The sequence below is a fragment of the Orbicella franksi genome, chromosome 8 (assembly GCF_964199315.1).
Source record: "Orbicella franksi chromosome 8, jaOrbFran1.1, whole genome shotgun sequence".
In the NCBI taxonomy this organism is placed as follows: Eukaryota; Metazoa; Cnidaria; class Anthozoa; order Scleractinia; family Merulinidae; genus Orbicella; species Orbicella franksi.
The window spans coordinates 12,132,146-12,145,390 of record NC_138152.1 but is presented as its reverse complement, the minus strand read 5'-3'; the positions used below and the strand labels follow the sequence as shown (position 1 = coordinate 12,145,390).

At 35.6% G+C, this 13,245-nt stretch overlaps 2 protein-coding genes across 3 annotated transcripts in view; both read left to right on the top strand.

The window, feature by feature from the left end:
* LOC145495357 (tetratricopeptide repeat protein 38-like) overlaps window positions 1-13,245 on the top strand; it is a 243,699-nt gene that overhangs the window by 166,120 nt on the left and 64,334 nt on the right. The window lies entirely within an intron of this gene.
* On the top strand, window positions 3,659-7,883 carry LOC145495384 (T-cell leukemia homeobox protein 3-like). Its single transcript, XM_081475002.1, has 2 exons — window positions 3,659-5,389; window positions 6,750-7,883. The coding sequence occupies exons 1-2, from the start codon at window positions 5,059-5,061 to the stop codon at window positions 7,097-7,099; spliced, it is 681 nt and encodes a 226-aa protein (XP_081331128.1). The 5' UTR covers window positions 3,659-5,058; the 3' UTR covers window positions 7,100-7,883.

Sequence of the window (13,245 nt, the reverse complement as noted above, 5' to 3'; positions counted from 1 at the left end):
TTTTTCGCAATCTAAGAAAATGTGAAATCAAAAATAGCTCAAGATTTTTTTTAAATTTTGGCCCTAAACGTGATTCCCCCCTACAAATCAACTGTTAAAATTTCATCATGGGTTGTACGGTAGGTTGTCGAGCAATCGTCGACCAAAGACTGGCGTTTACAACTTTGGACGAGAATTGAATTGCGCATGCCCTTTATTTAAGCGCTCGTTCATGTGACGCCATGTATCTCGTGCGAGAAAGAAAGAGAAAACTAGAGCTCTTTTACCGGTTGTTTATCCAGTGTTTTTGTCATATATTTTGGCCCTGGGCTTAAACACATGTTTGAACTGAGTTTGAAACTATTGCTCCGTATACCAAAATGATTTAACGCCTGTAGATGCACGTGTGTCCCTGTTGTCGTGTTGCCAGCGTTACTACCGCCCGTTCCCAGATCTAATTAATTTTGCCAAATAGACGATGCTGTTCCCTTGTTTTCTAAGAAAATAACGCACTTCTGAGGTTTAGAGAAAATTGCTGAACGATCTTGCGTACCGCTCATGCGTTCACTAGCCGTTTTGTTTTAACCTCAAACGTGCTTTATTTTCTTAAAGCGAACATGTGACATCATCATCTTCTTTTTGGTAAACAGAAAACAGAAAACAGAAAACAGAAAAAGAAACAGTGTCAGATACTACCTTAGGTTTTGTTGTACCTCAGCTAATCGTACCACAAATTATTATTTGTTTTATTAGTTTCGATATCATCCCGAAAAAAAATGACAAATGCCGGAAATTTTCTCTATCTTTTTTTTTCGGTTTTCTTTCTTTAAGCAATTTGATATTTAGCAGATCTTTAGAGGTCGATCGTGATTTCTGGTTGTCAGTTTGACTAGTCTTGCATGGTTCTTGTTCATTTAGCTACAGATTACAACTTGAAGGAAAATGACAGTCCAAACTATTTTTATCTCAGTGTTAATTACCTCGAATCAGGTCACATGTCATTAATTACAAAGTGATTTGTCCTGGAATACAACTTTCAACGCAAAATCCAAAATAGACAAATATTCAATCCGGATCCATAAAGTAAATATTTCCTTAAAATTTATCAAATCTTCAGTAAAAACAACAAAGATGACACACGAAAAAAAAAAAAAAAATAGGGGCACTTAAGTGCGGATTCTTTTTTCATAAATAAACTAACATGAATTCTCGTGTAGAAAATCAGGTCACGAATCGCAACAAAAAAATTCAAGTCCAGTCTGGCCTTTGTGCAGTAAGCTCCAAGATTACTGTCATCACACTATTTCTGTCCGTTAGACGAGTCGAGTTTCAGTGTCTTTAACGTAGCACAAATGCCATTTGAGCCAGACAAAAGGGTTATCTTGATAATTCAAGAACAAGCTTGAGATAAACAAACAGCCTTTTTTTTCGTTACAATGAAAACAAAAGAATGGTTAATCTGCCAACATACCATAAACACAGTTAAAACTTACAAAATGAAGACTGGATGCCCTGAATCATTCTGAGCTGTTTACCTGACGCCAGATTCTAAAGCATTGCATTACACCAAAGAAAGAAAAACAAAATTCAAGGTTAGTAATGTTAAATATATATATATATTTACATCTGAATTATATTGATTTTTTTTCTGTTAAAGCATTGAGCTTTTATTTACAAAATTAAGACAATACTTTTAAGGAAACCATAGGAAAATAAAGCCATATGGTGGCTGTAATGCCTCGTTTATGAGGTATAAGGGGTTTGTGGAAAAGGTCTTCATTACAGTAATATATAATACGAGAAAGAACCTAGCTTCCAAATATTTTTTGCGAACCAGTAGCATTAATTGTAAGGTTCGGACAAACAATGACACGATCATTAGACAATTCAGTGTCGCTACATCTGTAAATAATTCGAAAATCGGGACATTAAGAGGCACAGTGCCAATCGGACAAAGCTATACTTGTCCTGAAGTTGAGTCGTTTCATCAGAGTTCTTGCCAAGAGGACTTTGCTTAAATAACTTCTCTAAACTGGCGTTGGGCGACAAAGCAAATCTGTGAGGTTTCTTCGATTAATATTTACAGAAATTTGTATCCTCAGTTAGATAAAATCGCTCTCAGACAAAGCTAAAAATATAGAGCGGCTGAAAAGGCCAGAAGGTGATATTATAAAGCAGACATCATGGCTGTACATAGTGGCTTATTTCTTCTCATTTTCACTCCACAAATTTCTTTAGCTTATTGAAGATACAATTGTGGTAGTGTATGTTGAATCCATCATGATTTCTTCTAAAAGTAACCAAACTGGCTTTACACTTTCTCCATTCAGCGAAAGCTCTATATGTCAAAATATACTTTACCGCCTAGTGTTTTCATCTCCAATGCAAACGCTTGTTAAATTTTAGTAACCCTTCAGCAGGAATGTATAAATTTCTCTCCGTTGCTATTACCTGTCATGTTTTGTTTCATGTAGAACGTGTAATTGTTTACATATATGCGGTGAAAAGGAGCAGACTTACTCACTTATTCATTTTCTTTTTTTTCTGATATAATACCCAGCTTTTCAGGTTATTTTTGGTCAATGTGTTATTGATTTAAACCACATTAGAGTAGTAACCAGTTACACTGCTGTCAAACTAAGTGGGTGATCTTAATCAGCGACCTTCATCATGGTCTCACATGCATAACTTTCTTTGCTTCAAAGATACAAATCATTTCATATGGTAATTACTTTTTGACCGTAGGACGACAACTTAGCATATGTTTTCAGCGTACATATTTTAACGATGGCTGGCAAAGCACATACACCAACATTAATTTATTTCTGCGAAACGAGTACGAGTTGGAGTAAAAAAAAGTGTGTAAATATAAATGAGAATATTAAATTTAGCTTGATAATGAAGAACTTTCTTAAAGTGCAAGGTGGACGAGATTCCTGAGGCATTTGTCTGAATGAGCCTGATCTGAATTAAATGACGCCGTGAAGCATTGAAAGAGTTTATTTTTTAATCCTCTCTCCAAGACCCGTATAAATGGATGACCTTTTTCACACAAGGTAGTTCGTCTCACTAACACGCATTTTTTAGTGATAAAATTATAAAAGGTTGAGGAAAGGTCAACTTCAGTGTGCAATTTCGTAAGATAAATTAGGATGATAGATAATCTGGTGCAAGTCTCTCCATGTAAAGTTTGGAACATGATAATCAATGGTTTTGGAGAAAAACCTCTAATTGCTTAGGTTGTTACAATTATGTTTGAGAGTAAATATAGTTGTAACAACCTAAGAAATTAGAGTTTTTTCTCCAAAACCCATTGATTATTATGCTCAAAACTTTACAATGAGCTGCCAGATGAATTTGTACTGCTATGAATCGTTCCTGAACATCAGATAAAGAGTTCAAATACGTTAAGATAAACTGCTTATCCTCTCTTTTCCAATTCCCTATAATTCACTCTGTTTGCCCTCCACATTTTTCCATAAACTATTTGTGTGAAATGCTTTTGAAAATACGCAGACCTCCCAAGAGCATTTCCTAACGATAGTTTATGCAAAATTTGGGGGACAAACAGAGTAAGTTATTAGGAATGGGAAAATAGAGAATACTCTTTAAAAACGTCTAGCAAAGTTTGTATATTAAAGAATTCCACTCTAGATATAGAAAATATTTTTTTATCAAGCTCAAAGTTAAGAAATACCAGTCTCTATTGCAAGGCCGTAGGAAGACTAAGATTATTAGAGAGACAATATCAGAAATAAAGCTTCTTCAGATTAAGAATAGCCTTTTCCTGGAAATAAATAAATAAATAAATAAATAACTATAAATAATTACATTTAGACCATTTGCCCTGGCAATAGGCTCTGTTCGTTGTTACTGTAGCTACAGCTCTGTATTGTGTTTGATATTCAACTGCAAATGTGGCAAAGTTGTCTGTCTTGAGGCATTTTTGTGTATCATAACTAAGAACAGTATTATATTCCCTGCTGCTCCAGGCATTGTGATAGCTCTCACCACATTGCATCAAAAGCTTACCATGTAAACTCCAGCATTTGTGATGTAATCTGAGTCCTTAGTGTTCTAATCGTGCGGTAAAATCAAAGCGAGGAATCTTCATTGATGGTGAGTGTTTCCGTAATTTGGGCATCTGGGGCACAGAGAAACTCCAAACGATATGAAAAATTGTTGGTAAGAATTAATACAGTACGCACACAAATTTTCTCTTGAAAAATAAACTGAATACGGAATATTCAGAGATGAATACTGGCTTTCAGCAGCTTATACAAGTTATGAGGAAGGTTTATGACATTTTGGCGGGATCCTCGTGATTTTAGTTTTCATTGAGAAGTTCTACTACTCTGGAATTAACTGTACGTTACAACTTATTCTGCATAGCAAACATAAATCATCGCTTGGTACGAACTTTCTTCAGATACAGTTAAAACATTATACCGTGATGCAAGTCTTTAGGAAAATGATTAAAAGTGGACTCTATCGAATTCCTCTTTTCCTCATCTTCTTCTTCTTCGACTACTTCTTCTTCTTCTTCTTTTTTGCTACGTTTTTTTGTTTCTTTGTTAGTATTTCTGTTTCTTTACACACCCCATCAAGTTAAGTTCACCTTTTCCATAAAGTTTCATTCCTATGAAATATCTGTTCATGTTAACATACAGCTCTCCCGATCAGCGGTAGGTGCAATTAGCACTGTTCTGTCTTCTTTCCATTTCTGAGGAGAAACTAATCAATGCCACAGGAAGAGGGAATTTAATCCTATCGTTCTTTAATCATGATAACAATACTATGCTGTAAAAAACGCCGGTAGGTCAGAAAAGTTTCCCAGATTCTCGATGCTTCCCTTTTTTATGCGCCTTGGACTCTATCCTTTAAGTGGAAACACACTAAAAACGCTTTGGAGCGGTGCGATTGATATCGTTATTGATCACGTTCTAACGAAGGCAAATGCATTCTGTCTGATTATGAATGACAAGGTTAATTATCATAAATTCCAAAGCCTTTGTTCCTATAGCCCGCGTCCTGTTACACGCCTAACTGGGTAACATTACTCCCAGAACAAGAAGCATAATGGCGACTACAGGTATCGCATCTTCCACACATTTCATCTCTTCATTTTCAGCCAGTGAAAATTCATTCTCCATCAAAAATATCTTAAATTTATCGGATGAAACAGTGGAGGAGCAAAAATGGATTTCTAAAGATAGCGCACAAATTAACATGGTCGATGCACCGTGTTCAATTCCACCATTGCTCGCCGCTCCTCGTGCGATGTTCCCTCCAGGGTACCACCATCCACTTTTGTCATCTTGTTTGCCAGTTGGGATTTTTTCACTTCCATCTTCTCGACCAGTTGCTCAGATAACTCCATTTAATTTTCCGGCCCACGTATTTTCCCCTGGTAAGTAGGCATGAAGCATCGGTCATGAAGCTAATAGGCTAACAGCAATTGACATATTTTTGGGCTCTTGTTGTAAAAGTGGTTTCGCACTGTATAAACCATTTAGTGAAAACCAGATTAATTAAATCCATTACACTTAAAATTTCATTTAACTAGCCTTGGGACAGTCCTTCATGATCAGGTGATGTTTTTTATCAAAAGATATTGAGGGGTGACGATAATTGGTTTATGCCGGCATAAAAACAACCTCGCTGCTCTCGCCGGTTTTCCTTTAACTTTCAAGATGAACATAGATATCGTTTATGAAATATATGAAACTTCTCTTAGAAACCTTTCATTTAAAAATCTGTTGTTGATAAGCCTATGTACGGAATGAAAGCTCTGGTAACTTTTTTGAGATATGTTTATAAATGAATTCGTGGCACTCTTCGGAATAGTGTCTCGTACTTGTAGAAATGGGTAAGATTTTATGTTCATCAAATTGTTGAAAGTACAAGACTCTTTTGACTTCATTTCATAGAAACTAATTTCACGTCTGCTTGTTTAAACTGTTGTATAATTAAGTGTTATTTTGACTGAATCTCGGTTCATGGCATTTTCTTTCCATGGCACGCTGCCTTGCAATGCTTGTAGCTTGGATTTTGACCGAAGCAGCTGATTTCTTCTGCTCTTGTGAGGGACTCCAAAGATTTTAAAAATCCAAGTCATTTTTCGTCTAAATTCCTTCCTCGTAAACTAGTCTCCGCAGACATCGTTTTGAAAGAATGTTACGGAACTCGACATAGTAAACATTCTTATAAGATACCTTCAAGGTGTAAAATTGTTCACTTCCAAATCTTGATATATTCAATTTCGTTAACTTGCCCTCGAAATTGACCGTGCGTACTCCTCCTTCTGTAGCCTTGTAAAATGCAATTACTTTTTAGAATGTCTACTTCTCTCTATTTTAAAATACGTAATACCTAGTTTGATCGAACTAACAAATGAGACAGGCTCGAGATATGTTAACACCTAGTTATCTTCACACCTTCGAATCAGACATCAGTTTATACACACTGATCGTGTACAACCATACAGTGGCAACTTACCCGCTTCAGTTTTACGCATGTGTTGTCACAAAAAATTATGTTTCAGCAAACGCATTTTAATAAAAGAAATCGTTTGAAAGAGAGCATTTTGCCCCGTTAACAATTCCATTGTTAAGCAGTGTTGTGCACTTTGCTTTCTACTTTGCATACTTCGCTGGCTTGCCAGAAGTATCATCCTCTTTACCTAATTTCCTACTAAACTCGTAAAATGTTAACATTTTATGACTTAAGCTAATAAAGTTTCTTTCTAAGGATTTTTTTCCAACTTTCAGGTATAATTGTTCAAAAGAAACGAAGACGTCCAATGAAGAAAAGGAAATTACGTCCCTTGTTTTCCGCTCATCAAATCCAAACAATGGAGAAGGAGTTTGCAAAATGTCGATATGTCTCGGAAGATAGACGAGCAGAGCTTTCATCAGACCTTAATCTAACAGAAATGCAAGTGAAAACCTGGTTTCAAAATCGACGAACAAAGTGGAAGAAAGAAACCCAAGAAAAAGTCGAAGTCCAATCATCGGAAATGCCACTCTTTTACGAAGGAAGTCGCGAGCAAGGTTTCCTTGGGACAAACACGATGAGCTTTTACCATGTGAACTGCATCAAAAGTTTTGCTGTATTTTGAACACCAGCCTTTCAGTAAGGTTCGTCAAGAGATATTTTTGCTGCATATGTATATAGATATAATAGATGAAGAGTATCTTATGAAAATCTAAATTGAAAATAGAACAAATGTGGACTGCAGAAACACACTGGGATTCTTTGTTAGCATTAGTGCTCTTTACGACATAGTCGTTTTAAAACTTAATTTTCCTGAAAATATGAATATATCGCTTCACTCTATTTACGATAATATTTTTATAAACGAAAGAATGCGTTTGGTGGAGGTGATTAACAAGAATTCGCATTCAAGCACGTCGTGTAATCATTCAATTCTGTTTGTACTCATTTTTGATCACAAAATCCACATACAATCGCAACAGAATTGCCGATTTTGTTTATTCCCTCTTGTGCTCATCACAGTCCTGTTTATACTACAAGCCTGAATTATGAATTACATGTATGCGTAAGAAATTCAATTTTCTTCGGTTGTCTTTATGTTAGTTATGTGTTTTTGGAGTGATACCCTTCACAGTATATTCCACCAATTTGTTCCAGTATATTGCGACATCATATTCTATGGGTATTACCTGTTTTTACATACTTTTTTTCGACCTTCATCGATTAGTTCGATGTGCTAATAACGCGTAAAGATAAATTATATTGCCAATACATGTTGGAGGCCTTCTGTATTTCTTGTGTCTGTGGGTAGCATACACACTTGAAGTAATAAAGGCTGACTGTTGTGTTTCAAGCTTGTCAAGATGATTGTTTATGAAAGTTCAGCAATACATTATAGAAAGTTGTTGTCTAATAATCCCAGAATAGCAACTTTAATCTTTAGCTTTAGAACTAGTGATTGGTAATTTTTCATAGTCTTGGATTCAAAATTAAGAATGAATCCATTCTGACAGTAAAAACGTCTGGGTCACCTCTTCTACTCATAAAAATTTCTTTAATTAAAACCATTCAAGAATAGAATCTCGCACAGCATGGAAAAACAAAAGTGATTTTTGATTGCTTCTATTGACTACCTCTGGCGAAAACAGCTCCTATATCATCAGTTTACATTACTACCTTTGGAAATTAAAGGAAAACCAAATTAGCCATATTTTGGTTTATGCAGCAACTCTGCCATCCAGATGGAAGTGGAATTTCTGTCAGCTCGACAAAGAAGGAAGTTGTTCCAAGTTTTTATCGATATATTTGTGGCGGCTTCTGGGGACTCAGTGAACACATTACTAGTTCACTGAATTAAATCATTACTAAGAATATTTTGAATTGATTCTAAGAGTATCATACATAAAGTAAATAAGTCACCCCGGGAAATGGATCTTCTCAAATACACGTTAAAAATATACCGCGTATTTTAAGTGCAAATAGACAGTAAATCAAAAGAATTCTTGTGAAAACCACAGGTTTTCGATCGTGTTTGCCAGTATTTTATTGTAACCAGTAATTGATTTTATAGTTTGATGATTGCCCTACCGCAATACCCTGATAAACCAAACAGTCGATCCACAAAGAAATTTTTTGCAGTCTTTGCCACCGAGCACTAGAAAATTTATCAGTGTACAGGGAACCAGGAAATTCTGTTGAAAATCGACTTAAACATCACACAGAGAGGCATTTATCGCATTAACACCTTGTTTTCTCTTAATAAGTCACATTTTCGTACTTTAGTATGCGGTCAGGACAAACACTTGGAAACGTAAATATCTCGGGAAGATTGCCAGATTGTTTGATGTGTACATTAGTAAGGCGCGGTTGCCCAGTTGTTATAGTTTGCTGGACCCTGAGTCCAACCTGCTCGGTAGTGTCTTTCTTTCTCCATCCAGGAGTGTAAATGAGTCCTGGAAAATTGTTAACTTGGGGGAAATATAACAAAATACCAGAATTAATCAGAACTTAGTTTTTATTCATTATAATGCACGCGCATAGCAATGTTTCTTGTGACGTACGAGTGCATCACGATCATTGCAAACTGTAACGCGGCATCGTGGTTGGCAGATGGCGTGGATGACAAGAGAACTATATGAAATTCGAGGGTTCTTCAATTGATATAATGATAGTTTTGCTTAATATGTTTATTGATACAATAAATGAAGAGTATTTTAATCAAATAAAATCAAATAAGAGCAAATATGGACTGCAGAAACAAAGTAGGCTTCTTGGTAAGCATTAGTGGTCTTCGCGCCATAGTCGTTTTAAGTTTAATTTTTCTGAAAATATGATTATTTTGCTTCACCCTATCTACTATATTAATGATATAAACGATGGAACGCTTTTGGTAGTGATGATTAAGAAGTCTTCGTATTCAAGCTTATCGTGTAATCATTCAATTCTGTTTTTACTCATTTTTGATCACAGAATCCACATACAATCGTAGCAGAACTGCTGATTTTGTTTATTCCATCTTGAGCTCATTACAGCCCTGCTTATACTACAAGCCTGAATTATGAATCACATGTATGCGTAAGAAATTCAATTTTCTTCCGTTATCTTGATGTTAGTTATGTGTTTTTAGAGTGATACTCTTCACAGCGTATTTAACCAATTTGTTCCAGTATATACCTACATCTCTCTCTGCGGGTAGTTTGGAAGCAAGAAACCCAAGACAAAGCAAGAGTACGGCCAACTGCCCAACGGTAGCTTTTCACAACATGGCCGCGGAGCTGTTCTTGAAAAACACCCTGGGACAGTTTATGCCGCTCGCGAGTTCTCCACGCGAGTCCTCAGGGGGTCCTCACATAGTTCCTTGGAATGAGTTCAAAAGATCGAGCTGTATCGTAATATTCTCAGACCATTCACAGATACTTTTCACAGCATACACATACTATTCACTGCATACCTCCCAACTACTTATCAACCGGAATAGTTTGGAAACCAAAAAATTACATTCTCACCATAACAGCCATCTCCAGTCCCCGAAAATAACCTCACTAAAATATTCTTTTCCATGCCTGTGGATATACCCTCATATGTCTTGAAACTAAACCCAAAGTGTACTTTGGTACGTGTGTGATTGTAGAAAATCTTTGCTTTCGAATGGACTTTTTTAATGTTATTTTCAGCTTGGAATCTGGGCATTGTAAATGAAGCCTCTGGTGTTCCCTTCTCCTACGGATTGGTCACCATGTCAATGACATATTGCCTATTCTTTGCTGTTCGGCTTGTAAACGCCCATTGGTTTTGTCATCTCCTATTCTCCTTTCGTGGAAATTGCAGTTACTAGTTAAAATAATAATATCATCTCGAACATTGTTTGAATTTTTGAATTGCTTGAATTATTGTTTTTCAGACTGTATACGTATGACATATTGAATTGACCCCTTCTTTCACTATCAGAGTGTAGTAGAGTGTAGTAATTTCTTACCATTTTTTCTACTTTTCGGTTATGTAGAAGAATACGCGTAAAGTAGTATTCTTCCCAATTGTGCCATTTTGAAAAGCACGGTAAAAACTAGTTAATTTGCGGTTTTCATAAAGCTTTAGAATGACTGTATTAGGTGAAGGAAAATAAATAAACATTACCGCGTGAGAAGTTGAGTTGTTTAACTATATTTAGTTCACTATTTGTCCCTTTTTATTCCTTATTTAGTTCCTTATATCCACATGACATTTTTTTTATTTATAGTGTAAACAAATTATATTGAACCCCTTTCCGTTCCTCTTTAGGTCAATGCCGAAACTTAAACAGGTTTCATGACCTCACATTTTCTCCCATGGAATGAAATATTTGGTTGCGTATCGTTTACATTTTATCGTCAAAACCATCTGTTGGGGAAAGGTTTCAAATGCATTTTCCTCGTAGCGTATTAGAGAATGATAATGCATATCAGGTTCACGAATCATCAATATATACAGGGTTACTGCATCAAAAGTTGTCTTAAGACAGGAATTTGTTAAAACACTTCGATAACTTAAAATAACGTTATTTATCATATTTGTCAGTTACTATACGCGCACTGTGAATGGTAAAATTTAACCTGGTCGTGGAATAGTCGTTAATTATATGGCACTCGAAAACAAAAAAATACACGGCTTATGACCTCAAGATTACCTTGCCAAATAATAAGTTCAATTATTCTTGGTTATAATTAGATTAATTACAACCAATATTCTTTTGTAGTAGTTGCATAAATAAGAGGTTTCTTAATTAATATTTTAAATCTCTTTAATCTATAGCCAATATATATCGTATTTTCGTAATTCGTTAAACTGAAAAGGGAAAGTCCCATTTAATGTGTCTACCCTTATACCGTAAAATACCGGATATAACATCAAACCTCGCCAGGCTTACGTCGAAAGCAGCTTATGTGTATACATATAGTTTAGAGGTTCTGGGGTTAAATAGCTGATATTCAAACTAGACATAAAGGTCACGCCAGAATTTGATTACGTAAATCAACCTATAAAAATTATTCATTTTCAAATCCCAACATAACAAACGTACGACCAATTCCAAATTTGTTTAATATTACAGAGGGCTAATCGAGCTTGTTGTCAAGTGTAGTATTTTCCTTTGGTTTTGCAGACAATAAAATATATATACTACCCTAGCTGTCTCTGATCATGTTAAGAGTTAACTTAGCAGTTAAATTACAGCTTGATTGATCTGCAGTAAAGCTGTGAGTGAAGCGTTAAACTTTAATTTCAGGCTATTTTCCGGATGTTGTGTTGCCAGCCCAAGCACCGCCGCTTCTCAGATGTAAATCTTTTTACTTTTTCATGCTATATTCTACACCAAAAAGAAGATGGTGTTTCTATGTTTTTTTAGAAGATAATGCTCTTTTGAGGTCTAGAAAACTGCTGAACGGTCTTTCGTTCCGCTCGGGCGTCCACTGATTAATAACAGTTTGATATTTAGCAGACCTTTCCAGGTCGATCGTGATTTCTAGCTGTCAATCTACCTAGCCTTGTATGGTTCTTGTCCATTTCGGTTACAACATGCCCCGTGTTGGTATTTTTTTTTTTAGATCAGTGTTATATAATTAACTCGAAACATGTCACATGTCATTAATCACAAAGTGATTTGTCCTGGAATACAACTTTCAACGTAAAATCCAAAATAAACAAATATTCAATCCGAATCGAAAAGTAAATATTTCCTTAAAATTTATCAGATCCTCAGTAAAAACTAAGAAGATGACACACAAAAACGAACAATAGGGAAAGTTAGCTGCAAAATTACATTCCGTTTTTTGATGAATAGTCTCGCGTGGAAAATCGCGGGTCACGAATGGCAACAGATCACATGAAGTCCAATCTGGCCTTAATACACTAAGCTCCAAGATTACTGTCAACACACCATTTTTATCCGTTAGATGAGTCAAATTTCAGGGTCTCAAGGTGGCTCAAAGGCCATTTGAGCCAGACAATTGAACTATGTTGATAATTCAACTACGCCAGAAAAAGGTTTTAGATAAACAAAGACTTTCTTTCTTAAATTGAAAACAAAAGTAAGGATAATCTCCCGACATACTAGTAAACACAGGTGAAATTTACAAAATGAAGAGTGGATTCATTGAATTATTCTCAGTGAGCCCTTACCTTGACGCCAGATCCTAAAGCTCGGCATTAGATCAAAGAAAGAAAAAAAAAAACATCAAGGTTAGTTGTGTCAACTATATATATTTACATCTGAATTATTGTTAAGTTTTTCTGCATTAGCTTTTAGTAGCTTGAAGCTTTTATTTACAAAATGAAGACAATACTACTAAGTAAACCTTAACAAAAAAGGCCTACGGCAGCAGAAATTCCTTATTTATGAGGTGCGAGGGGTTTGTATAATCGAAAAGTTTGATAACTGTAATAAATAATACGAGGACGAACCTTCCAAATATTTTACGAAGCAGTTACATTACAGGGTACGGACAAGCAATTAGACAATTCAGTGTCGCTACATGCATCTATTAGAAAAGTAATTCGAAAACGGCGGCAATAAGCTAAGTAAGGTACCAATCGACAACGCTATACTCACACTGACATTCAGTCGTTTCATCAAAGTTCTTACCAAGAGGACTTTGCTTAACTGCAGTGGAACCTCTGTTTAACAAAGTTACTAAGTTTCATGGGACTGACAAAATATGTTCACTTTAACGAGGTTTCGTTGTATCGAGGTTCTTTTCCATATATTTCCCTATTACTGGAGCGAAGAATATCGTTGGT

Bases quoted from the DNA above. Each gene is read 5' to 3' on its own strand.
- LOC145495384 (XM_081475002.1), top strand. From the start codon at position 5,059: ATGGCGACTACAGGTATCGCATCTTCCACACATTTCATCTCTTCATTT. The intron at 5,390-6,749 runs GTAAGTAGGCAT...TCCAACTTTCAG, and splicing joins GGCCCACGTATTTTCCCCTG to GTATAATTGTTCAAAAGAAA.